This window comes from Alexandromys fortis, unplaced genomic scaffold (assembly GCF_014885135.2).
Source record: "Alexandromys fortis isolate MF-2015 unplaced genomic scaffold, M_Fortis_MF-2015_v1.1 scaffold_39, whole genome shotgun sequence".
Classification (NCBI taxonomy): Eukaryota; Metazoa; Chordata; class Mammalia; order Rodentia; family Cricetidae; genus Alexandromys; species Alexandromys fortis.
Genome location: NW_026067918.1, coordinates 7,786,853 through 7,813,169, shown reverse-complemented (window position 1 = coordinate 7,813,169; position 26,317 = coordinate 7,786,853). Strand labels below are relative to the sequence as shown.

The window sequence follows — 26,317 nt, the reverse complement described above, 5'->3', positions numbered from 1 at the left end:
CTTGAATTCGGTTTGCCAGTATTTTATTAAGAATTTTTGCGTCGATATTCATGAGTGAGATAGGCCTGTAGTTCTCTTTCTTGATTGGGTCTTTGTGTGGTTTTGGTATCAGTGTAACTGTAGCTTCATAAAAGGAATTTGGCAATGACTTTTCTGTTTCTATATTGTGAAATACTTTAAGGAGTATAGTTATTAGCTCTTCTTGGATGTTCTGGTAGAATTCTGCATTGAAACCATCTGGTCCTGGGCTTTTTTTAGAGGGGAGATTTTTGATAACAGCTTCAAGTTCTTCGTGACTAACAGGTCTATGTGGGTCCTGGTGTTCAAACTCAGCTCATCAGACTTGGCAAACATGAGTCTTTACCCACTGAGATGTTTCATCAGTCCCTGTTGGAGATTCTCTGTGTCCCATATGACAGGCTCAAGCCTAAACCTTTCTAGAGACAGGCCCTGGGTGCCTGGTTCTTTGTGACTTCCTGCCCTGATAGGAGGCAAGTCCTCTCTCCCAGGTCTCATTTGGTCCGGTCCCCATCTCCACGTGGGAACAGAACCCCAGCACATCTGCTCCCCTCCATCAAGGGCTGCTCTGGCCTGGGACTGAGTGGTCACTTCCCTTCCATGGAGGGCCTGAGGGACCAACTTCATCATGGTGGTTCTGGGGCTTCTGAGAGAAACCGGAGACACAAAAGGAGCCTAGATTGTATATCGGGGTTCTTGATCCCTGAGGAATCCATTCAACCCCTCCAAGTTCCTCTGTGTCCCCATTTCCCAGGAACAGTGTCCTGCAGGAAGAAACCCAGAGAATCCCCCAAAAGTTCCCTTTTTCAGGCAGAGAGTCAAGGGAATGGAAGCCAGGTCTCAGCTACTTTGGTCCCAATGTTCTCCATGCCTGTGATCTATTGTTCACTAACAGAGGCTGCCTTGTTCAGAGAACAAAATTAGCACATCTCTGTAAGGGCAGGGTGGTGGCAGGGGCCGAAGGGCTGCTCTGCTCTGCTATTTCCTGTTTTGTTTTCTTTTCAGAGAAAGAACTGCACTGTTATTCCCAGATTTTTATTTTTTTCTGAGAGATGGTCTTGTGTAGCCCAGGTTGGCCATAAACCCACTGTGTAGTTGAGATTCGTCTTGAATGACTGATCTTCCTGGCTCTGCCTCTCCCGCACTGGCATCCCCACACCCAGCTTCCTGTTCTGGTTCTCAGTGTTGGTTTCGCCCTCACATAAACTTCCTCCCAGCATCCTCTGTGAGTTCACACTGAGGAGTGTGGAACAAATCTATTAAAGTCACGAGTTCTCCTCAGTAGAGTTCACTCTGTACAGGGTCCTTCAAGCATCTGCCTTTCTAGAACTTTCCACGTGGACATGCCTCAGAGATGACTGCCCAGTGAGCTGTCTGCTGACAGTGTGGGAATGAGTGGGTCGGGCAGACAGGGCCCCACCCCTCTGTGTCTGTCCCCACAAGGGACAAGGAGGCAAAGGTGGGACTGAGGCCAGCTGGGACCTGGTAACACATGTCTTGACACTGACACTTAAACTCTCCTCTGTAGGAAGGCTGGCCTCAAGTGTGAAGGTGCCAACCAGTCACAATGCACCATAGGAAGGGAGGCCCTGGCCAGGACTTGGTGTGGTCATCAGCCTACAAGCTATGGGACAGCTGCCAACCATGTCCCTAGGGTCCTGTGTGAAGCAGAGCTGCAGAGGTGTCAGTGGGTAGGAGATGGGTGGCGGTGACTGAGACTGTCTTGTGGTTCTATTTTTCACTCCTATCACAGGCTCTGCCCCTGAGGAAGTAACAAACACCCGGGGGTCTCCCACATCCTCACTGGTGCACACTCAGCCCAGCGTGACCACAGAGGACACAACTCCTGGTCCCAGCCTACAACCTTGGTGAGGAACCCATATCCCTGAGCCCTCTGGATCGTGTGGGGTGGGGGAGGTAATGCTGACAGGGTGGAGAGAGAAGGGTTTGTATCCCCTCCTTAGGCATCTCCTGCATCCCCCAATCCCATGCTGACCTGGGGGTGGGGTGTCTTGTGAGTGCTGGTTGCTCATCTAAACATTGGAGCACAGCAAGGACCCCCAGACACAGACCTGCTGAGACAGAGTTAGTTTCCTGTCCAGAGGTTACTACACAAATACATCCAGAGCCTGGGGAGACGGCTCAGCTGGTAAAGTGCTCGTCTTGCAAACACAAGGATCTGAGTTCGAGTCACAGCACACACATATCAGGCATAGTAGCATATACTTAAAATACCTGATCTCTGGAGGTGGAGACAGGAGGATGCCTGGGACTCGCTGGACAGTCAGCCTAGCCACGTGGCAAGCTCCAGGCCACTGAGAGATCCTGTCAGAAAAGAAGAGAAATGTACCAGGCATGGTGGGTCCTGCCTTTAGTCCCTACACTTGGGAGGCAAAGTTACCAATCTCTGAGCTTAAGACCAGCCTGGACTACAGAGCAAATTCCATTCTAGCCAATGCAACACAGAGAGCCCTGGTGGAGAACTCACTATGTAGACCAAGCTGGCTTCTGACTCACAGAGACTCACCTGCACTACCATGCCTGGATGAACATTACAAGCCTGTCATGCAGAACAAGCAAGAGGACACAGAGATGCATTAGAGTCTCCCAGATATCCTGAAACTATATAGACCAGGCTAACCTGAACTCGCAGAGACTACCTGTCTCTATCTTCTGAGTGCTGGGATTAAAGGTGTGAGCCACCGTGTCTGCCTTTTATTGATTTATCCATCAAGACTGAACTAATAATCAATATTTCTTTCTCTCAGTTTAACACTGCCCACATATTCTTAGCACCCTGCAATGCCAGCCAATTTGAAGAAGACACTGATTTCTGGATACGCTTGGATTTTCCCCCTGGCTTCTCTGGTTTGTTTAGTTCGTCTGATTTCTTACTCTAAACAGGTGCACTGCTGTGTCTTTGCTAGAGCTTCGGTCTCATTCTTGATGTCATATCTCTTTTCTTGGACATCAGCAAGTCTTTGTAAACAATAGTTGGGTCACCTTCTATGCACATCTTGGGGCTAGACGATCAAATTCCTAAAAAAAAAAAAAATCCCATCTGAGCTAGATAATTCCCAGGTTAAGAGCAGAGGCTGTTTCTGCAGAGGAAATAAGTTCAGTTCTTAGCATCCACACCAGGTGTCTCTGAACCAATCTTGAGGGATCCAACGCCTCCTTCTGGCCTCTGTGGGCACTGCACTTACACAGAGGACATACATATACACAGACAAAACACTCATATGTGTAAAATAAAAATAAAACTTCAAAAAGGAAGGAACATTTCTGAAAAGTCGACGTTGGGATCCCCTGGCTCTGCTTCCCCCACCCTCAGTTCTGAAGTTACAAATGAGACTCACTGTACCCAGGTTGCATGTTGGTGCTGGGGACCTGAACTCAGGTCGTCATGGTTACATGACAAGCCCTTTAGCCATCTCCCTGACCTAAACATTTTAAATTTTGTTGGCACACAATTCTTTTACATTTCTTTTAAAGTTTATGTTTCATATTGTTTATAAAAAGGCATTAATTGCCATTTATTTGTTCTAATTTTTGTTTTTTGTTTTTGTTTTGTTTTGGTTTGGTTTGGTTTTTGGTTTTTCCAGATAGGTTTTCTCTGTGTAGCTTTGGAGTCTGTCCTGGAACTTGCTCTGTAGACTAGGCTGGCCTTGAACTCAGAGATCCATCAGCCTCTGCCTCCTGAGTGCTGAGATTAAAGGCGTACACCACCAGCACCCAGATTCCAACTTTTAAAAAAGTATTAAAGTTTCCATCTACATATTTGTTTACTCCTCCTCCTATCCTCCGTGTGTGTATATGGGTGTGCACTCAGGTACTCACATGAGCATGAAGAGGTCATAGAACTATCTCACTCTATCACTTATTCACGTGAGACAGGGTCTCGCCGTCTTTTTTGTTTTGTTTTGTTTCTTGCTAGACTCATAGGCAACAGAACTGAGTTTTGTAGCTTTTTATTTAACATTGGAGCTCCTGAATTGTGATTTACTTATAATTTCTTGTTCCATTACCTAGAGCCCAGGGAGAGATGAAGCCACCAAACTATGGATTCCGTACCAAGGGCAGAACACCCACAGTGGAACTTACATAGAAAACAAATTTCCCTTAAATTATTGTGAACAAAACAGAATATGTTTGTTGGTCCATGCAGAACCTCAGAGGTTGGCTGTGAACACTGACTAGAGCTTGGAGACTTCATATCTGCGGATACATGCTTGGGGACATATGGTGTCCCCAGCAGGAATGGGGACTGACCTAAGGTGCACAGATGGGCCAGCAGGGATGAGGTGGAGACCAGTCAGCAGGGTTGATAAAACTCTTCTGCCTGTCTTCTAACGGTAGCCTATGTGTTGTGGCACCATCAGGTCATGTTGTCCTTATAACAAGCAATGAGATGGCCCTAGATTAAGACCCTTTCTGTAGCAGTTTAATGTCCCAGGTGCAAATTCTTTAAGACTCCTTCTGTCTGTCAGGCTGTCTTCCCGCACCTTGAGTCTTCATGTTCTAAGCAGATACACCAGTAGATGGCAGTGTGGTTCTCACTCTTTCATTCATTAAGCATCTTTTTTAAAAATTAAATTTATTCATTTGTTTTACATCGTGACCAGTTCACCTCCTTCCTCACCTCTCATTCCTTCCTCCCATATTGTGAATCAGTAACTATATTAAGAGGTTCTTTAAAATCCCTTAGCCCCATGAGAATGGCATATATTCTGCCCTATGGACAGAATTATAAGGGCTTTGTTCTACCTTACTTAATTCTTCTGATTTGTAACCTGCCTTCCATGATTTATTTGCATCAGTATAAAATATATGGGCTCCAGTTATTGAAGCCAGAGATTCAAAAATCACACGTCTAACATCTGGGTCTGTTATTCCTATTTGTACAGCCTTACTTAATCTTTATAAAAAGTCAGTAAAGGGTTCTCTCTGTCCCTGTCTAACCCTTGGATATGATTCAATTCTTTTTCCTAGTTCGTTAATCCTGTCCCAAGCATTTAAGGCTGCGTTGTGGCATAGGGAAAAGATTTCTTTATCATAAAGAGCTTGGACCTGTGGGTCAGCAAAGGGTCTTTTGATCTTGGGAAATCTCAAGGCTTTTTGCTTTTCCTTGTTATTCCATATTTTTGGACTCTTCTCTGAAATAAATTCTAAACATCAAGGAAGGTCTGTCATCCAGGACTGCTGAAACTAACTGCAAAATGTCATGGGAGATTGCCCTGACGTAAGAAGCCCAAGTCTTTATCATCTCTTTAACAAGTGTGGAATGCAAGCCGTAAGTTATGATAGCTTGCTTAGTTTCTTTTAGGTCCTTCATTCCTATAGGTTTCCATCTACCTTCTTTGTGCATATGTGTGCCTGGAAAATTTCCAAGTTGCCACATGCAGCAAACTCTGCTGTGATGGGGATTCTACAAAAAAACTGCTTGGGCAAAAGCTAGCCTGTCTGGGCCATGGAAGGACCAAGCAGTCCACCCGGTGGGTGTGAAGTTTTAAATCACGTGGGCGCCAAGTGTGGAATGAACTAAGTGATGAAGGGATGTTTGAAAGAAATCCCACACTAGCTCAGAAATGAGAAATAGTTATTTATGTAGGGGTAAACTCACAAATCAGAATCCTTTGCTCGACCGGTTGAATCCTGCAATTGAAATGAGCAACCCGTGGAAAGGAGAAAGGGAAAAAGGGACTGATGCAGGTTCTATGTCCGCATATATAGTATAAGAGGCCACGCCCCAATAGGTGGATAATCACAAGCTGCAGGTCTTCCTACAGCATATGGTGGATTTTGTTGACAGATTTTCATATGTTGAGCCATCCCTGCATCTCTGGAATGAAGCCACGTTGATCGTGGTGGATGATGGTTCTCATCTGTTCTTGGATTAGATTTGCCAGTATTTTATTGAGTATTTTTGTATCAATGTTCATGAGTGAGATTGGTCTGTAATTCTCTTTCTTAGTAATGTCTTTCTGTGGTTTGGGTATCAGGGTAATTGTAGCCTCATAAAAAGAGTTTGGCAATGTTCCTTCTGTTTCTATTGTGTGGAATAATTTGAGGAGTATTGGTATTAGTTCTTCTTTGAAAGTTTTGTAGAATTCTGAGATGAAGCCATCTGGCCCTGGGCTTTTTTTTTTTTGGCTGGGAGACTTTTGATGACTGTTTCTATTTCTTTAAACGTTATAGGTCTGTTTAATTTGCTTATCTGGTCTTTATTTAATTTTGGTAAGTGATATTTATTCAGGAATAGTCCATTTCTTTTAAGTTTCCTAATTTTGTGGAGTACAGGTATTCAAAATATGACCTGATGAGTCTCTGTATTTCTCCATGTCTGTTGTTATGTCTCCCTTTTCATTTCCGATTTTGTTAATTTGAATATTCTCTCTCTGCCTTCTGGTTAGTTTGAATAAAGGTTTGTCTATTTTGTTGATTTTCTCAAAGAACCAACTCTTTTTTTAATATTTATTTATTTATTATGTATACAATATTCTGTCTGTGTGTATGTCTGCAGACCAGAAGAGGGCAGCAGACCTCATTACAGATGGTTGTGAGCCACCATGTGGTTGCCGGGAATTGAACTCATGACCTTTGGAAGAGCAGGCAATGCTCTTAACCACTGAGCCACCTCTCCAGCCCAAAGAGCCAACTCTTATCTCATTGATTCTTTGTATTGTTTTCTTTGTTTCTATTTTGTTGATTTTAGCTCTCAATTTGATTATTTCCTGCTGTCTAGTTCTCTTGGGTGAGTTTTCTTCTTTGTGTTCTGAAGTTTTCAAATGTTCTGTTAATTCATTTGTAGTGGAATTTTTCCAGCTTCTTTATGTAGGCATTTAGTGCTACAAACTTTCCTCTTAACACTGCTTTCCTTGTGTCCCATCAATTTGGGTATGTTGTGTGGTCATTTTCATTGAATTTTAGGAAGTCTTTAATTTCTCCCTTTATTTCTTCCTTGACCCATTGATGATTCAGGTGAGCATTGTTTAATTTCCACGTGTTTGTGGGCTTTCTGGAATTAGTGTTGCTGTTGAATTCTAGTTTTAAGTCATGGTGATCTGATAAGATACATGGGGTTATTCCTTTTTTTTATTTGTGGAGGTTTGTTTTGTTACCGAGTATGTGGTCAGTTTTTGAGAAGGTTCCATGAGGTGCTGAGAAGAAGGTATATATTTTTTTCTGTTTGGATGAAATATTCTATAGATGTCTGTTAAGTCCATTTGAATAATAACATCTGTTAATTCCCTTATTTCTCTGTTCATTTTTTTGTCTGATTGACCTGTCCAGTGGTGAGAATGGAGGGTTGAAGTCTTCCACTATTAGTGTGTGGAGTTTAATGTATAATTTAAGCTTTAGAGTGTTTCCTTTACATATGAGGGTGCCCTTGTATCTGGGGCATAGAAGTTCAGTATTGAGATTTTCTCTTGATGGATTTTTCCTGTGACTGTTATGAAATGTCATTCTTTGTCTCTTTTGATTGATTTTAGTTTGATAGCTATTTTGTTAGATATTAGGATAGCTACACCTGCTTGTTTCTTAGGTCCATTTGATTGGAATTTTTTTTCTCAACCCTTTATTCTGAGACGATGTCTGTGTTTGAAGTTGAGATATGTTTCCTGTATGCAGAAGGATAGATTTTTTTTCGTATCCAATCTGTTAGCCTATGTCTTTTTATAGGTGAGTTGAGTCCATTTATATTAATGGATTTTATGACCAGTGATTGCGATCTCCTGTTAATTTAGTTTTCATTGTAATGGTGTTAATTTGTGTATTTTCCCCTTCTTTGGGATTTGCTGCTATGAGACCATCAATTGTCTGTGTTTTTGTTGATGTAGTCATCTTCCTTAGGTTGGAGATTTCCTTCTAGTATTTTGTGCAGGACTGAGTTTGTAGCTAATTATTTGTTAAATCTGGTTTTGTCATGGAATATCTTGTTTTGTTCTTCTATAGTGATTGAAAGTTTTGCTGAGTATAGTAGTCTGGCCTGGCATCTGTGGTCTCTTAATGTCTGCATAATGCTTGACCTTCTGGCTTTCATTGTTTCCAATGAGAAGTCAGGTGTAATTCTGACAGGTCTGCCTTTATATGCTACTTGGCTTTTGTCCTTTGCAGCTCTAAATATTCTTTCATACTCTGTATGTTTAGTGTTTTGATTATTATGTGGTGAGGGGACTTTTTTAATCTAGTCTCTTTGGTGTTGAGTAAGCTTCTTGTATCTTCATAGGCATATCTTTTTTTAGGTTGGGAACGGTTTCTTCTATGATTTTGTTAAATTTATTTTCTGTGCTTTTGAGTTGAATTTCTTCTCCCTCTTCTATACTTATTATTCTTAGTTTTGGCCTTTTCATGGTGTCCCATATTTCCTGGATATTTTCGATTAAGTTTTTGTTAGGTTTAATGTTTTCTTTGACTGATGAGTCTACTTCCTCTATTGTATGTTCAGCGCTTGAGATTCTCTCTACCATCTCTTGTATTCTGTTGTTCATGCTTGCATTTGTGGTTCTTGATCATTGTCTCATGAGTTCTGTTTCTACAATTCCTTTGGCTTGCATTTTCTTTATTGTCTCTATTTCAGTTTTCAAGACTTGAATAGTTTCTTTCAAGTGTTTGATTGCTTTTTCTTGGTGTTCTTTAAGGGATTTGCTAATGTCTTCCAAGTTTTTGTTTGTCTTTTCCTCCATTTCTTTGAGGGAATTTCTCATTTTCTCTTTAAGAGTTTCAAACATTCTTCTGAAGTTATTTTTAGGTCATTTTTTTCTGCTTCATCTATACTTGGTTGTTCAGGTCTTGCTGTTGTAGGGTCTTTAGGTTTTTACTGGTGTCGTGTTGTTCTTTGTGGTGTTGCTTGTGCTCTTACATTTTCTACTCATCTTTTCCTCTAATAGGTGTGGTAGGGGCTGGCTGTGATTCTGTTGAATAATCTTCTAGGTGTCAGTGAATCCAAAACTCAGGTGGTTGTTTCTCATGTTACAGTCAGTGCCACAGTTCTAGTTACCCCATTGGTCACTCTGTGTTCCTAGAGATCTCCCAGCACTCCCAGACTTTACTCCCCTCCCTTGGATTTTACTGTCTCAGGCCTGCTCAAGCCTGGGTTGTTGGCTCAGACCTGTTTCTGTAAATGTCCCTAGTCTGGGTCTCTTCCTGCAGAGGTCTCTGGCTTGGGGTTGGTCCTGTAAAGAACTCTGGCTCTGGTCTACTCCATCAGAGTTCCCAGACTCAGGTGCACCCAGACCTACAGAGCTCCTGGCTCAGGCTTACTCCCTCATGGGTCCCAGACTCACTCTCGGACCTGCAGAGGTTTTTGGTTCCTGCATATTCCCTTTGATGTCCCAGACCAAGGCTTTCCATCAGCATATAGAGCATATGAGAGCATGCCCAGCTGAATGGGTAACTTAAAGGCTACTGGCTGTAGGAATTCCAACAGCAACTAGATAATTACAGCTTTACAATTTTCCTTGTCACAAAAGAGATTTAAAGTTCATAAAGGTTGAGAAATATAAAACCATAAGTTTTCTTTCTAAGAAAATGTTTTAAGGTTTAAAAGAATATTTTTAGACTGGTAATACAAAACTTCATGATAGGAAGTGATTTAGGTATAAAACTTTGGACTCATCAAGATAGGCTAGATAATAGAATACCTTCTCCAAAGTTGCCAAATACAAGTGGACTGGACATTGGGTATGTAAATCTTACCTGATAATGGTTTTTATTGTATATAGTTTATTGATGTTAGAGAAAGAGAATTTTTTTGGGTTTCTAAAAGGGGAAAATGTTGGAATAATCTTTCTATATACTGTGTGAAGATGAATCTCTCGCCTTCCTCAATGATTGGCTTAATGAAGACCTGAATGGCCAATAGCTAGACAGAAGAGATTAGGCAGGATCTGGGCAGAGATAGGAACTCTGAGAGAGAATTGGAGGGACACAAGACTCTCCAGTCAGACATGGAGAATGTCAGGCTTAGGATACTGAGGAGAGGAACAAGCTATGTGACAGATTGTAGATTAATACAAATGCATTGATTTCAGCATTAACAGCTAGTAGGGAACAAGCCTAAGCTAAGGTCAAACTTTCACAATTTATAAAAAGTCTCTGTGTTATTATACGGGAGCTGGCAGCCCACAGATAGGTCTGTTACATGTTCTCCTTACCTATGATCCCTTGCAACTCACGCACGTCCCAGGTAAGCAGAGGGGTTTGCTGTATTCCATAGATGGCATCTCTCTCTATTGTCCCGTCTATCTGTGTCTCCCCTTGGGAGTCACACCCATTGTTCAAATTCTGATTGATCTATCATGGCATCTGTCTAGTAGAGGAAGTTCCTTGTTCGTCTAGCTGTACCAGACAGACAATGACTTGGTCATAACAAAGACTGACATCCTCTTTCTCGAAATATGCAAAATTGAGAAGTTGTCAAGGAAGTGAATTATTTAAAGGAAATTCAAGCCGAGCTTCAAGTTCTTGCAGGTTGCTAGCTTCTGTCGCCACAAAGGACAGGAGAGAAGACAGGATCATGTGGCTGCTGACTGCTCTGCTCTTCTTCCTCGCAGGTAAGTAGCTGGGGCTTTAAGACATCACAGTGAGTTCAAGGACAGTCTGGTCTACATAGGGAGACCTGTCTCAAAAAGCAAAAAGAAACTGATAGGGTGCAATGTAGTGATCTTTCATTTGTATTTTAATAAATGAAGCTTGCCTGAAGATTAGAGAGTAAAACAGCCCCACTGGTCAGCCTTACAGACCACACAGTGGTGACACACAACTTTAATCCCAGTAACCACACTAGTTTGCCATAGAAACCGGGCAGTAGTGGTACACGCCCTAAATCCCAGCCCTAGAGAGGAATATAAGACTGGAGGAGACAGCTCTCAGACACAGTCTCATTCTGAGGATTCCTGGAGGCAGGATCACCGTTTTGGACTGAGAGAGAGGCTGGCTGTTTTGCTTTTCTAACCTTCAGGCAAGGTTTATTTATAAAAATACAACTAAGATATCACTACAGTACCATGTGGCATTTCACGTGTGTACAGGATGTGGCGGTCAGGTCATGGTGGCTGACCTGTCACAGGCATTTGTCATTTCTTTGTACTAGAAGCATTTGGTGTCTTCTCTGTTCTCTATTCTGTTCATTACTTCTCTGAAGTCAGATTTTGTTCCTTAAAAAAAAATGTGTCTTTGAGGTGAATGCATGTGTGTATGTGTGTGCTCAGGTAAATTTTGTGGGTACACATATAGGTATATGTGGAAACCAGAGATGAGCATTGGGTACCTTTATTACTCTCAAACTTGTTTGTTGAGGCGGGGTTTCCCTCTGAGCCTGGAGCTCACTAACTCAGTCTACATGGCCAGTGATCCCAGGGATCATCCTGCACTGACTCCACAGCTCTCATGGCTACAGACGCATCTCACATCACCTGGATGTTCCCATGTGTTCTGGGATCCAAACTCAGGTCTCCTGCTTACGCAGCAAACACTTCGCTGCCCTGTCCATCTCCACATGCCCCTGGCCCCAGAGAATTACATTCTAGCTTCCTCATAAAATAAGACCGTGTTGCAGCCTCTTAATGTGTCAGAAATCTTTCACTTCCTCCGATTCCATCTGTGGACTGCAAATGACGGAGTCCAATCCTTCTACAATGCTATTCATTGCATTTCTGTAGCACACTTTAGTATCCATGCAACCAACTTAAGAGGATTTGGGGTCAGATTTTTATGGATCTGAAGGACAGCACAGGGTCCGTGTGCTGTGGGCTCTGTACCACACGGAAATCAATCAGACTATGTGTTGTCATTTAGGTCAACTTTCAAGGCATTCATCCAAGTTGATTCCCTACAGAACCCCCAGAGACTGCTGGACTACCCGAGGTGGCCTCTGCATGGCCATAGGATGTGGTTCTTCAGATGGACCTCCTGAGGGTCATGGGTACTGAAATGAAGGCAGGATCATGTCCTGTGGACAAGGTCTTCTGATACTTCCTCTGCCCCAGGGAAACACAAAGATGGTTGCAAACGTGTTCTATGAAATGGACTTTGATTGGCCATTGGGACATGAAGAGGGGTGGATGGCAGGAAGCCATGATGGCTCAGGGTCACCATTTTATTTGTTGAGTCCTGTACCTGGACCCATCTGTATCAGGATTTCCCTTTGGGGCTACCAACCATTTCCCAAATCGTCACACACACACTTAGTATTTTGAATGTTTGGTCTTAGCTTCTGCGCGTTTCTGGATAAATCTTTTAACTTAAATTAACCTGCCTTTCTATCTACCTTTTCCTTGAGAATTTTAACTTTCCTCACTTACTTGCAGACTATATGCCTGGCTGGCTGATGGCTGCCTGGCTTCACGCCCCAGTCAAGTCCCTGGTTCTCTCCTCCTTCTTGCTTTCTTCTTCCCGACCCTACATTTCTCCTCCTATTTCTTCTCCCTCCCTGCAGCTCCACCTATCTCTTCTCTGTCTTGGTATTGACCATTCTGCTCTTTATTATACCAATCAGGTGCCTTAGGCTGGCAAGGGAAACAAAGGGAACACATCTGTACATCATGGAACACACATCCTGATCTCATTAAGCAAATACAGCAGAAGCAAGTGTAACCCACCTTCATACAATTCAAGTAACATTCTGCAGCATTCACAAATGAAACACATCTTTGCCTAGTGAAAATAACATTCTGTAACACTCATCAGCCAGTTTTTGAGGCTTTGACAAATAGAATGACAATGTCCAGGCTGGGGAATAGGGTAGCTCTTCACTGATAGCTATGAATACTTTGTTGACTCAGGGCACTGTGTCCTGCCCTTGGAGTGGGAGATCAGTGGTCCATGGGTTTGTATTTTCTAGGCTTCTCCACTGCTCAGGATGGAATCACAGGTCCAAACACGGTAAATGGTCATGAGCGGGGCTCCTTGACTGTGCAGTGCCGTTATGACTCCTTCTGGAAGAATTACAAGAAGTACTGGAGCCAAGGAGCTGATTGGAATACATGTGAGATTCTGGTTAAAACGGATATGGAGCAGTTGGTGAAGAAGGACCGTGTGTCCATCAGGGATGACCAGACAGACTTCATCGTGACAGTGACCATGGAGGAGCTGAGGATAAGCGATGGCGGCGTTTACTGGTGTGCAATTGAAAAAGCTTTTAATGATCCAAATTTTAAAGTTAATGTGAACATTGACCCAGGTAAGAAAACATTCCAGAACATCCTAGATAGGGTGAGGATTCGGGAACCCTGAACTCATGACTATAAAAGTCTTAACAGAAAAGATAAACACAGTTTACTCTTTTGTTCCTATCTTCTACTGAGATAGAAGGTGAGGTGGGGAGGCCTTGACTTCCTGCCCCCATGTGTGTCCTGCATATGCTCACTTGCACAGATCTGAGAAGCAAATTCAGAACCTCATGTTGCTAGCCAAGCATTCTATTACTGAATCAAACTCCCATGCTGAGACCCGCCCCTCTTATCCCACCACGCCCCCATACCTTTAAGATAAAAGAGAAGAAGCCACAGAAGCTCTCTCTCTCTGGGCAACATAGAGTAATATGGATTAGATTTATGTCTGTTTACACAACTACAACCAAGAAAATAGAAAAGATGGCTGTGAAGAGATTGATCAGTATTTAAGAGCATTGGCTGCTTCTCCAGAGGACTGGGTTTGGTTCCCAGCATCTATATGGTAGCTTAGAACCATCTTCAACTCCAGTTCCAGGGGATCTGATGGCCTCTGTGGCCTCCATGGTCACCGTATGCACATGGTGCACATAGATACTGACAAGCAAACACCCGTAGATATATAAATACATATTTTTTTCAAAAAATAGACGAAATATGTAAAGCTGGAGTTTTCTGTATATTGCCCACCAGACAGTGATGAGTGAGCCCCGAGGAAGCGAGTGTTGAAGGAGACTTGCTGCTCTGCCTGTCCATCATCTTTCTTTGGGAAGGAATTAGTGGAAAGCTTTGGGTGGTGACTGCAGAGCAACCTCCTCGATTCCTAGTGGAAAAGCTTTAGTGTTGAAATAGGAGCGGCAGGGCTGCGTCCCCGGCACCCAGCCGCCCGCATGGCTAGTTTATACCCAGAAATAATTACACGGAAACTGTATTCTTTCAAACACTGCCTGGCCCGGCTAGTTCCAGTTTCTTATTGGTTAGCTCTTACATATTGTTCTAACCCATTTCTAATATTCTGTGTAGCCCACGAGCTGGCTTACCAGGGAGGATCTTAACCTGCGTCTGTCTGGAGTGGGAGAACCATGGCGACTCTTACTCAGCTTCTTTTTCCCAGAATTCTCTTCTGTCTTCTCCACCCACCTAAGGGTGGGCCTATCAAATGCAAATGGGCCTAGGCAGTTTCTTTATTAATAAGAAATCACTCCCACATCATTTCCCCTTTTTCTGTTTAAACAAAAAAGAAAGGCTTTAACTTTAACATAGTAAAATTACATATAACAAAACAGTTATCAAGTAAGAATTACAGTTACAATATTTATATCTATTTTATCTCTTATCATAACTAAGGAAAACTATAACTAACCATTCTTCAACTCCATCAAAGACTCCAGAAGGATATAATATTACCTATCAAACAAGAAATAAGAAAACTCTAGAAATGACAGAGACATCTCGCTGCCTGGACAGTCACCCAAAGTTCCTCTGTACCGTTGGGGCATCCATCTTCGGCCTACAGGCCCATAGTATCCAGCAGACATTCTCATCAAGCAAGAAATTCCAAAGACAGTTCAGTCACTTTTTGCTGTGTCCTGCAGAATGTCTCACAGACTCTTTCATGAAGCAGGAACCCCAAAAGGTCATCTCACCTTTAGGCAAGTTCAGCAGTCCTCTCTCTGCGGGTTCTCTGTGTCCAGTTTATGCAACAGTCCAGGCAAGAGCAGTTTCTTGCCCAAATGGCTATCAAACTCCATAAGGATTCTCTTCGATGCCCATCTTCCTCTTGAAATAGATTGGTGCTGCCAGGAGCAAATGTGTCTCATTGTCATGAAAAACCCTAAGTTATTAAAATATCTTAAATGCCATATTCTGCAGCCTTTGAAAGATATGAAGAATGCCTATCTAACTAAAATATCTCTCTATATATCTAGAAAATCTAACTAACATGACTACAAGCTTAAGTATTAGCGATGATTATCCATTAACAACCTATATTTCCTAATTATACATTACATTTTAAAATGAACTACACAACACAATACCTTAATCAAGATCAAAAATACATATATAGATAACAAAATTGACCATAAAATCCATACCAATGCAAAATATTCATATCTATATCATATCCCCCTTTAAATGTAAAAGAATATTTGTGAACATTTATAAACAATATTTGGGAACATGGGCGTAGTCCCATTTCTAATATTCTGTGTAGCCCACGAGCTGGCTTACCAGGGAGGATCTTAACCTGCGTCTGTCTGGAGTGGGAGAACCATGGCGACTCTTACTCAGCTTCTTTTTCCCAGAATTCTCTTCTGTTTTCTCCACCCACCTAAGGGTGGGCCTATCAAATGCAAATGGGCCTAGGCAGTTTCTTTATTAATAAGAAATCACTCCCACATCACTTTAGGCCATGCCCAGAGCTGGACTCCTCAGGAGGAGTGAACCATGTTTTGTTTGTATCTTTAGCCCCAGAAATTTCAACTGAAATAACGACAATCGTGGTACCCATTGTGACAACCACACCATCAACCTGGGAGAACACGAGCAACCATGGAGAGAATCAAACCAGCACCGTCACCTGGTAAGCAGTCTGGCAGTGCTCTCCCACTGGGCTGTCCCTGTGGCCTCTCTCCTGGTAGGGCCTCCAGAGAAAACAGAAGAGGCCCAGGACTCCTAGGATTCAGGAAAATCTATGTATACCCCAAGAAGTACATGGTGCTACCTGTGTATATCCCAAGCAGTACATGGCGCTGTCTGTGTATAATCCGAGCAGTACATGGTGCTATCTGTGCATTTGAAAAAGTCACTTATCTGAATACCAAATTGGCCTGGCCATCTTGTAACTTAATTTGCTAAACCCAGTAACTGTCTTGTAGAGACATGAGGCTGCTATATTCTCATGATAAAGCCTGAGTGGCTCCCCAACCCTTTTACCTATTAGTCTACCAAGACTTCCCTTCTAAGCCTCAGCTACAGGAAGGCAGCATCTTCATCTGAGTGGTAAAAGAAACTCAGCCTGGTGCTAGGTGTCTCCCCTATGTGTTCCCCAGAGCAGGACAGAGGGCCACAGGTGGGTCTCCTCTGAGTTAGAAGAGATTCCTCTCTAACCACCTTCTGGCTCTAACCCATAAACAAATCCCATTGTTCCAATGCAACTCTGCCAAGAGCCGGTGTGGGGGTCTAGGAAGCACAGAGGAGGAGAGTGGGAAACTGAGGACCGAGCTGTGACAGTGTGATGCTCGTCACTCTTGAAGGTGCCCAGAGCAACTCCCAGCACCATACAGCTACCTCGGCATAATTGCATCCCAGCCTGTTGGGGTCAAGTCCCCAGGTCAATGACACAGCTAAACCACAAGCCTAAACTTCCCCCTAAAGGAAAGACAGAGGTCACCTCACTGGCCCTTGCTGAGAACTGTCCCTCAGGTCTTATCTGGTCCTGTGTTCTATCTGTCTACTAAATCATAAGTTAGATAAACATGTCTCAAAGAATTTCTGCCTTATAGGACTACTCTTTAAATTTTCTTGCCCTCCCAGTGCTTTGGAAGTGTTTTGGTAGTTTCTTTTGCAAGCAGATAGAGGGTTAGTTATCAGGGGTCTCTGAGATCCAGGCTCAGCACCCCCTCAGTGTTCAGAACATGATGCTTACAGTGAGCAAAAACTGGCTAAAAAGTTTCTGAGGGTGAACAAATTCACTCAGACACGTTTCCTCTTCAAGTCTCTTTATTCTTCCAAAAAGCAACCCCACTCGCCACAGGCTTTCAGTTTCTATGCATACATAAACAGAATCAGCAGTTCCATAGGCAACAACAATGATACCAAGCATGCGCTTCACAGAGCCACGGAAACCGGTAAATCTGACAACGCAGGTGCCTGTTAGCTTACTACTGTCTCAGAGGATGCATGGTTGTGAAGATCCCTGGCAGATAACAGGAGGATTGAGGATGGGGCTTTAAATCAGTACAGAATACAAAGAAGAGAAAAGGGGCTTTTGTGTACTAACTCCCTTTCTTACATGTGACTAGTTAAGCTAGGAGTTTGTGAAAAGTGGAGAAAAAGAGGCAAGAAAAAGGCAGCAGTGTATTGCACTTTCTGAACACTTCTGCTTCCTACCTCAGAGGCTGGGAGGACACAGCACTGTGGTAACCATGGCAACCGCATCAGGGGAGGAAAGCTATGCTGCTGGGGAAGGCCGTCCAGTCACCAGCACAGAAGGAAGTTGTGTTCATCACACACTACTGGGATATTTCAGTATGAAGCCCACTATGGAAAGGGGAACGCTATGGCTAAACAAGGATTTTACAGAAATGGCAGTGGCTATTCAAAAGACAGGCGTTCCCAAAGCTCTGCAGATGGGGTCCTTCACTGGATTGTATTCCTGTGAGTTTATTCTAGAGATCTGTTGGCTGTGTTTTCACTGTAGAGTACTGTAGCCTTGTAGCAATTAGTCAAGGAGAGACAGAGGGTGCGAGGCTCCAGAAATGTAGAGTCCACGAGAGTGTGGAGAGTGCACAGAGCGCTGTCCTGGGGGGCAGGTCAGGACATTTGATGCACGGTGTGCCAGGGCAGCTCTACCATCTTCCAGGAATACGTTTGTGCTAACCTGTGACTCACGGGGGACCTGTGGTTGTAGATACTCTCCATGAGCTGAGGATGGCCTCCGGCTGGGCCAAAGGAGAAACCGAGGGTGGTCCAAGAAAGGAGATGGACACCTGGGTGGGGATGAGTATGACAGAGAGGTGGAGAAGAGGGATCATTATTGTCAGGGTCTTTGGTCTCAAGTGCAATACCAATGTAGATTCATGTGACAGAGAGGTTGCAATCATGAACCATTTCTAGATGTAGTGTGACCCCTGAGATGTGTATCAGGGCCCACACAGTGATGATGCTGGGCAGGATCATCCAGGTGAAGAATGTAGCAGAAGCTGAGCTCAAAAGTTCAGGGAGCAGGGAAGCCCTCAGCCTGGCTGGAATGAAGACTAGGTGAGGAGGACTTCTGGGAGACCAGGCAAACAGAGAGGACAGTGGTCAAAGGGGAACTGAGGGACACCAGGCAAAGCACCCAGGGCAGGTGGTTAGCGTGCAGGCAGCGTGAGCAGCCATGCATTTGCAGGGAGCCCATCCTAGTAGTGCCCCAGGCTTGTCCTTATCTGGCCATTGAAGGATGAGATAGGATCACAAGGAAGACTGAGACCTCTGTGCCAGGTGACTTCCTACTTTCTGTCTCCTTCATTTTCTGCAGGTTCGTGATGAGCAGCATCTACTTCAAGATCCTGGTCTTTCTGGAGCTGCCCCTGATCCTGAGCATGCTCAGTGCCGTCCTCTGGGTGAACAGACCTCAGAGGTGCTCTCGGAGAGGTGAAGTCGGACTAGGGAAGGTCCAGAGTTCTGATGCCGCGAACAACTTCCATGCAGAAAGAAAATAATCTCTCTCTCTGGTGTGTGTGTGTGTGTGTGTGTGCACGCACGCACATGCATGTATGCATATGTGTATGTAGGAAAGAAATTCTGGAGTCATTCCACTGTTGTCTGAGACATGATTTCTCATTTGCTTGGACCTTTCTTTGCCAAGTAGACCAGGATAGCTGGTGGGGAACTTGAGGGACCTACGTGCCTCCACCTCTTAACTTGCGATTGTAAGCACAAACAACCGTCTCAACTTTAAAACACACACACATCATAGGTTATTTTGATGACACTCATGTCCTTGAAAGGAAGCCAAGTGTCTTACCAACTGAACCATCTCCCAACCTAGAAAAAAATATTTCTCTTAAGGAATGACTATGGTCTGCAGTATACATGACTCTGGGGTACCGTGGGCTCAGCCTCAGACTGCTCCCCCAACTATAGCAGGGACAGCTGAGGTTCTGGAACCCCTCAGGTTCTCCCACCCTCAGAGCATCCTACAGTTCCTTCCTGGGCCTTTTTTCCTCTGACGTCCTTCAGAGAAGTGTAAAATACAAGAAAAAGTCATGTTTCTTCTTAGGGCCTCAGTTCCTTGGGAAACGCATGTCTTCCCAAGCCTGTGGGCCGCCAGCCAGATTTGCCTAATATCTGGGAAATGTGGCCTCAGAAAGTGGCATAAACATTTGCCACTGTCATAGTGGCTGTCTGCGGCTTACAGACAGAACACAGTGAACACAACCGAGAGACTCATTGCATTGCTTCCCAAACACAGATGGAGCAATTGACTCGTCTCTGTGCTGCCTGTTCCCAGGGGTTCCCACAGTGTGACTCGGTGCTGGTCCCTGAAGTCTGGATTCTTGGTCCCGCAAGACCAAATGGGATGTGTTGAATAACATTATTTTAACTATGCAAAGCTGTGTTTCAATTGTTTACATTGCAGAATGTCATTTTGATTGTGTAAAGTTGTATTACATATTTTTCTGCTGCCTTTGTTAATGATGGAAAGATGTGTTACTTTTGTTTTGCTGCATTTGTTTAATTATATAAAGATGTGTTACTGTTTCACCTTGCCCGCCCAAGGCACCTGATTGGTCTAATAAGAAGCTGACTGGCCAATAGCTAGGCAGGAGAGGGATATGTGGGGCAGGCAGGCAGAGAGAATAAGTAGGCTAGAGCGAGGAGAGAAACAAAGAGAATGAGGGAGAAATAGAGGGACACACCCAGGCCCAGAAGTCAGCTGGACACCAAGCAGCCAGGCATAGAGACGGCAGGAAAGTAATATATGCAGAAAGAAAAAAAGGTAAAAAGCCCCGGGCAAAATGTAGATGAAGAAAAATGGGATAATTTAAGTTATAATAACTAGCCAGAAATGAGCCTAAGCTACGATTGACCACTCATAGCTAATAACAAGTCTGCATGGCATGATTTGGGAGCTGGTTGTGGGTCCAAAAGGAAAAGTCTGTCACAGGGGAGTTAGGATTTACAGGAAGAGAGATAACAGCCACAAGCCACGTGCCTGCATGTAGATTAATAGAAATCGATTAATCTAAGTTTAAGAACTAGTTAGAAACAAGCCTAAGCTATAGTCTAAGTTTTCATCATTAATAAGTCTCTGTGTCATTTTTGTGAGCTGGCTCGTGGGACAGAGAAAGGTCGCTACGCCACTGACCCCAGTAGGCCCGGTCTCCTCACCAGGTCACTGTTATCCTCCTCTTCCTTTAGAAGCATCTGTTCAGTGTCTAAATACCAGACACCACCCAAATATAAGCTTGAAGATGAGAAAGACCTGGTTAAACTCCATGGAGGAGGCTGAAAGGGTCAAAGGTGAATCCTCAGGTGGGAAACAGGTGCTCCCAGCTCTCCAGCCTCACTGTGCTGACTTATGCTCCCAGAAGACACAGACTCTTCTCATCTTGTTGGGGTCTGGCACCCACAGCCCAAAGCACATGAGCACTTGTGTGGGAAGAGACGCCATGTTTGCATCTTCTCCTAGATGACAGGTGTTGGACCTCTAGCGAGACAGCCTTTGTTCAGATAAAGCTTTTCATTTGTTTCAGTGTATTATTAGACAGGAAGTTGCCCTGTACCAGACACAGAGAGATATCAGGTATGCAGGAGAGGGGCCCATTAGAAAGAAGAGTACTGGGTGGTGGTGGTACACAACTTTAATCCCAGCACCTGGGAGGCAGAGGCAGTTTGAGGCCAACGTGGTCTACAGACCGTGTTCCAGGACAGTCAGCTCTATACAGAAAGAGCCTGTCTCAAAAAAATGAAGGTACGAAGGAAAAAAAGAAGGGAGGGAGGGAGGGAGGGAGGGAAGGAAGAAGGAAGGAAGGAAGGAAGGAAGGAAGGAAGGAAGGAAGGAAGGAAGGAGTCACATTGTGGTGGCCCACTCCTTTAATCCCACCCCTCAGGAGGCAGAGGCAGGGGCGTCTCTGTGAGTTTAAAGCCAGGTCTACAGGATGAGTCCTATGACATCCAGGCACACAGAGAGAAACCATGCCTTGAAAAAAAACAAAAGTAAAGAAAGAAAGAACCAAAATCTTATGAGGAGATTGCCTGAGCTCTCCGGCATCTGCTCATGCTACGGAGATAGACCTTTTCTCCAGTCTTCCGAGATGGATGTCCCTGAGCAGAAAAGTGAGGTGGACACTCTCCCATCTCCCTCCAGCACCCTGATCTGGCACAGATCATGAAGAAACCACACAGCCCACTCCTTGCCTCCCACATCAGTGACAACTAGAAGCAACTTGCCCCATGCCACAGATATAACGGTAGCTAAGGCCCATGATCCCAAATCTAGCTGGTCCTTGGAGAGGAATCGGTCCCAATAGAAGACCCTGGAAGACACAGGGAGGATGGCACAGGTCCAGAGATGCCCTGCTAGGCACTTTGCATGCGTCTGTAGCTGTGGAGTTGCAATGGTGAGCACATGATGTGTCTACACACACACACACACACACACACACACACTTCCTCTTCCAGTATCCATAGGGTCTTCCTCTTCTCTGTTAGATGTTTTGTTCCTCACTATGGGGTAAAGCTTGGCAAGAGGTAAGAGAATTCCTGTCTTTTGTCTTCTCTGTACCAACTCCATGTGTTTCTGTGGCTCTGTATATTCATGTGGCTGGACCAGTGTGGATAAGTGTGAATCAGCCCTTGCCCTGGATGACAAGTAACAGGCTAGAACAGATAAGATGAATGGATGGATGGATGGATGGATGGATGGATGGATGGACCAGACAGACAGACAGACAGATATATAGACAAGCATATCTTTTTGTCTTACCTCTTGCTCCTGTCATCACCTTTCTACCCTCCCTGCATCTTGCACTAAGGACTGCCGTGTACCACGGCACCTGTCTGCACTCTATGCACTAGAACCCAGTTCACAAGCATCGGGCAAGGCGCTGGAGGTTGAGAATACACACGCAGAGACAGACCGACACACAGACCTTCCAACACTGGTACCAAAAAGCCCATCTTTAATAGCACCATGGAGACTTAAATACACTGCAGTCAATGGCCAAAGGTGAAAATCCCATCCTCTGATCCTCTAATCTAGGCACATCTTCTAGTACTTCAATTAGAAGGCTCTAGACAGAGAAGAGCAGCTGGAGGCCAGGACTTAATTGGTCGCAAGTAAGAACCATCTTGTGCGTGCAGATGACGTCAACTCTTCAGAGTTCACAGGACAGGAGGACAGCAGAAGCCTGGAACCCTGGCTGTGTGAGTATGTACCTTTGTGGTACACAATAATAAGTCACTCATTTCTGTAGTCTATGAAGAGTGTATAGTTTTATTTACTCTAGCTATAATGAGCAAGGCATTAAGTAAGAACATACCAAGGGTGAGCCCTGATTTTAAGAGACTCATGGGTTAGTGGACACAAACACTCTGCTTCCAGCATTGTTCTGCTGCTCACTCTGGGAGAGGGAAATAGTTGCATCAAGACACCAGATTCCTCTCAAGGTCCAATTTAGGAGCAGAAGGAGAGAGAGCACGAGCAAGGAACTCAGGACCGAGAGAGGTGCACCCACACACTGAGACAATGCGGATGTTCTATCGGGAACTCATCAAGGCCAGCTGGCCTGGGTCTGAAAAAAGCCCGGGATAAAAATGGTCTCGCTGAATATATCAGACAAGGAGGACTACTGAGAACTCAAGAACAATGGCAATGAGTTTTTGATCCTACTGCACGTATTGGCTTTGTGGGAGCCTAGGCAGTTTGGATGCTCACCTTACTAGACCTGGATGGAGGAGGGTGGTCCTTGGACTTCCCACAGGGCAGAGAACCCTGATTGCTCTTTGGGCTGACGAGGGAGGGGGACTTAACTGGGGGTGGGGGCGGGAAAGGGGAGGCGGCGGTGGGGAAGAGACAGAAATCTTTAATAAATAAAAAAGGAAAAAAAAGACACCAGATTCCTCGAATCTCCTTCTCAGAGCATCAGGATAGCAACATGCTTTGCCTCATTCCAAGATCCTGATTTCTGGCATCTCCTTCCAGGCAGCAGTGTCTAAGAGAGGAGATGGTCCAGGCTGAGTGCTTGGCTTCCTTCCTGCCTCATCAGATTCCAGACTGAGCAGCAGCCAGCGGCTGGAGGTCACTCTGCAGCATTAACCTAGCCTTGACCTTCATGACCTCCTTCTTCGTACTCTAGTTCCTCCCAGACCTTCTGACCAGGTCAACACCACCATTCTAGAATCGAGAAATGGAAAAGAACCTAGCAGGGTGATTCTCACCTTGGGAGGGAAAGGCAGGAAGAGCTCTCCAACTTTGAAACCAGACAGACTACAGCTGGTTTCAGGTCACCAGGCATACATAGCTAGACCCTGTCTCAAGAAGAACACAAAGAAGATGACACAGAAGACGAGTGGGAAGGAGGAGGAGGAGGAGGAAGAGGAGGAGGAGGAGGAAGCAAAACAATTTTTCTTTCTACAATTCTTCTTTGTTTTGCCAAATCTCCACGGCTCCATCTTCCTCTCCAAACCAGCTCTTTCACACAAATTTGCTGATTTACTGTAATGTGTATATCATACCATACACATGTGAACATCCCTCACATGTGCTACACATGCCACACACATGTATGCAACACACAGCATACTTACAATAATATATGTAGTGCTCAATGCACATACTACATGTGATAAATATATACCACACATATCATATGTGTGTATACCATGCCTCACAAAGCTACACATGCTACACACATGATGTATATATAGTGTACTCATCAGATGTATATATGTACATCACTCTTTGCACAGCAGTATATACCACACACATACCTTACCAATGGTCCTCTTTCTGAGGCAGAGTCAGGGAGCTTTAGTAGTAGTGATTGTGATGGCCATGATTGTAACAATACAACATGAATAATGGCTTCATTGTATGCACACATACAAATACACGCTCTCACATAGCCACACACCCCACCCAAAAACATATGTACCAGGCTTGTTTATTGAGGCCACCAACCAACTCCCAAATCATGACATGGGGACTTCTTATTCATTTTGAATGCTTGGCCTTCGTTTTGCTTATTTCTGGATAGTTTTTTTTTCTATAACTTAAATTAACCTGTTTCTCCCCATCTACATTTTGACTTGGGAGTTTCACCTTTAATTCTTTGTGTATATCTTACTTTCCTGCTGTCTCAGTGTCTGTCCAGCTGACCACAGGAGTCTCCCTCTCTTTTTACCTCATTTTCTCCTCTTTTTAGTACATCTCTTCTCTTCTCTTCTCTTCTCTCAAGCCTAGATTTTTTCCCTCCTATATATTCTCTGTCCACCAGTCCTGCCTATCCATTCTCTGCCTAGCTATTCAGCCATTGAGATCTTGATTATACCAATCAGTTGCCTTAGGTAGGCAAGGTGAAACAGCAACACATTTTATATAATTAAACAAATGCAGCAGAAACCAATTTAACACATTTTTACGCAGTTAAAGTAATATTCCTGATGTGGGAGTGATTTCTTATTAATAAAGAAACTGCCTAAGCCCCTTGATAGGCCAACCCTTAGGTAGGTGGAGTAAACAGAACAGAAGGCTGGGAGGAAGAAGCGTAGTCCTGAGTCGCCATGGTTCTCCCACTCCAGACAGATGCAGGTTAAGATCCTCCCTGGTAAGCCACCTCGTGGGCTACACAGAATATTAGAAATGGGTTAAAACAATATGTAAGAGCTAGCCAATAAGAGGCTGGAACTAATGGGTCAGGCAGTGTTTAAAAGAATACAGTTTCCGTGTAATTATTTCGGGCATAAGCTAGCCATGCGGGTGGCCGGGTGCCGGGGACACAGCCCCGCCGCTCCTTCAACATATTCCACTGCATAACCAAATGTAACACATCTTTACATAGCGAAAATAATATCCTACATTTCCCCCTTTTGTCTACATAAAAAGGAAGGATTTAATTTTAACACAGAAAAAAAAACAAAATACAACATATTAGTTATCAAATAAGAATTACATTCATAATATCCACGCCACTTGTATTTGGCAAATTCCAATGAAGTATTCCATTATAAATCCTATCTTGATGAATCTAAACTCTAGTCACCCTGCTCACACTGCCAGCACTTTATATACTGAGCCATCCCCCAGGCCCATGGAGTCCCTGAGACATCAGACTCCTTGAAGAGGTCTTGGGGCTTCTAAGTAGTCATATGAGGGCACAGGAAAGAATCTAGATCCTATGTAGAGCTTCATGTCACAACACTGTTTATAAATTCTCATATAGCTCCTAAGATTTAGTGTGTGTGTGTGTGTTTCTTAACTGTCCAAAGCTTATCTAACCAATGCAGCTCCTTGCAGAGTGATTCAAGATCAGGGTGAGGGACACCTAACAGCTTAGCCATGGACCATCCCCAATACTCCTGAGTCCCTTGTCCTCACACAAGTCTTCAGCATGAAGGGAATGTAGCATTGTGTTGTATACATTGACTTGCCATTTAGAGGATGTTCTGTGACTCCACCTTGTGGTAACTCCTTCAGTGACTAGCTTTTAAGATACTGGCCCACTTTGGGTGTGATATCATGTAGTATAAGTGCAGACAAAAAGTGTTCACTGACCTCTTTTCTGTTGGATTTGGGTTCAGTTCCCAGCACACACAGAAGACTGTGAATTGCTACTCTTACTGTGAAGTTCTCCCCCAAATAAATAAATCTTTGTTCTTCTCTATTCTGGGTTTTGTAGAACTCTTTGGTGCTACTACAAATTGGCACTCAATGTAGATGATGTGGGACATCCTTCTGTGTATGTGTTGCTTTTATTGTTTGATAAATAAAGCTGTTTTGGCCAATGACTTCGCAGAGTAGAGCCAGGCAGAACATCCTAACAGATATATATAGAGAGAATAGGCAGAATCAAAGAAATACCATGTAACTGCCGAAGGAGATAGATGCTGGAAACTTTCTGCTACGCCACAGACTAATGATGATACATAGATTAATAGAAGTAGGTTAATGTAAGATGTAAGATGTAAGAGCTAGCTAGGAATATGCCTAAGCTATTGGCCAAGCAGTGTTGTAATTAATATATTTTCTTGTTATTATTTGGGTCTGGGTGGCAAGAAAATGAACAAGCAGTCTACACTAACACCTCCTCGAATGTGATCCCCCTTACCACATTCCTCAGGTCTGGGCTAGAGTGTAAGGACTGATGTGTTTGCTAAGCTCAGTTATGAGTCATATGCTGTGTTATGAATCAAGTCCT

At 43.9% G+C, this 26,317-nt stretch overlaps 1 protein-coding gene and 1 pseudogene across 1 annotated transcript in view; both read left to right on the top strand.

The window, feature by feature from the left end:
• LOC126500366 (CMRF-35-like molecule 4) overlaps positions 1-2,761 on the top strand; it is a 6,897-nt pseudogene extending 4,136 nt beyond the window's left edge.
• Positions 2,762-6,481: 3,720 nt separating this feature from the next.
• The window catches only part of LOC126500367 (CMRF35-like molecule 5), a 30,012-nt gene continuing 10,176 nt past the window's right edge, over positions 6,482-26,317 (top strand). Inside the window, 2 exon segments of the mRNA XM_050140181.1 lie at positions 6,482-10,574; positions 12,863-13,201. Of these exon segments, the coding sequence (XP_049996138.1) occupies positions 10,538-10,574; positions 12,863-13,201 (376 nt within the window). The 5' untranslated portion in view covers positions 6,482-10,537.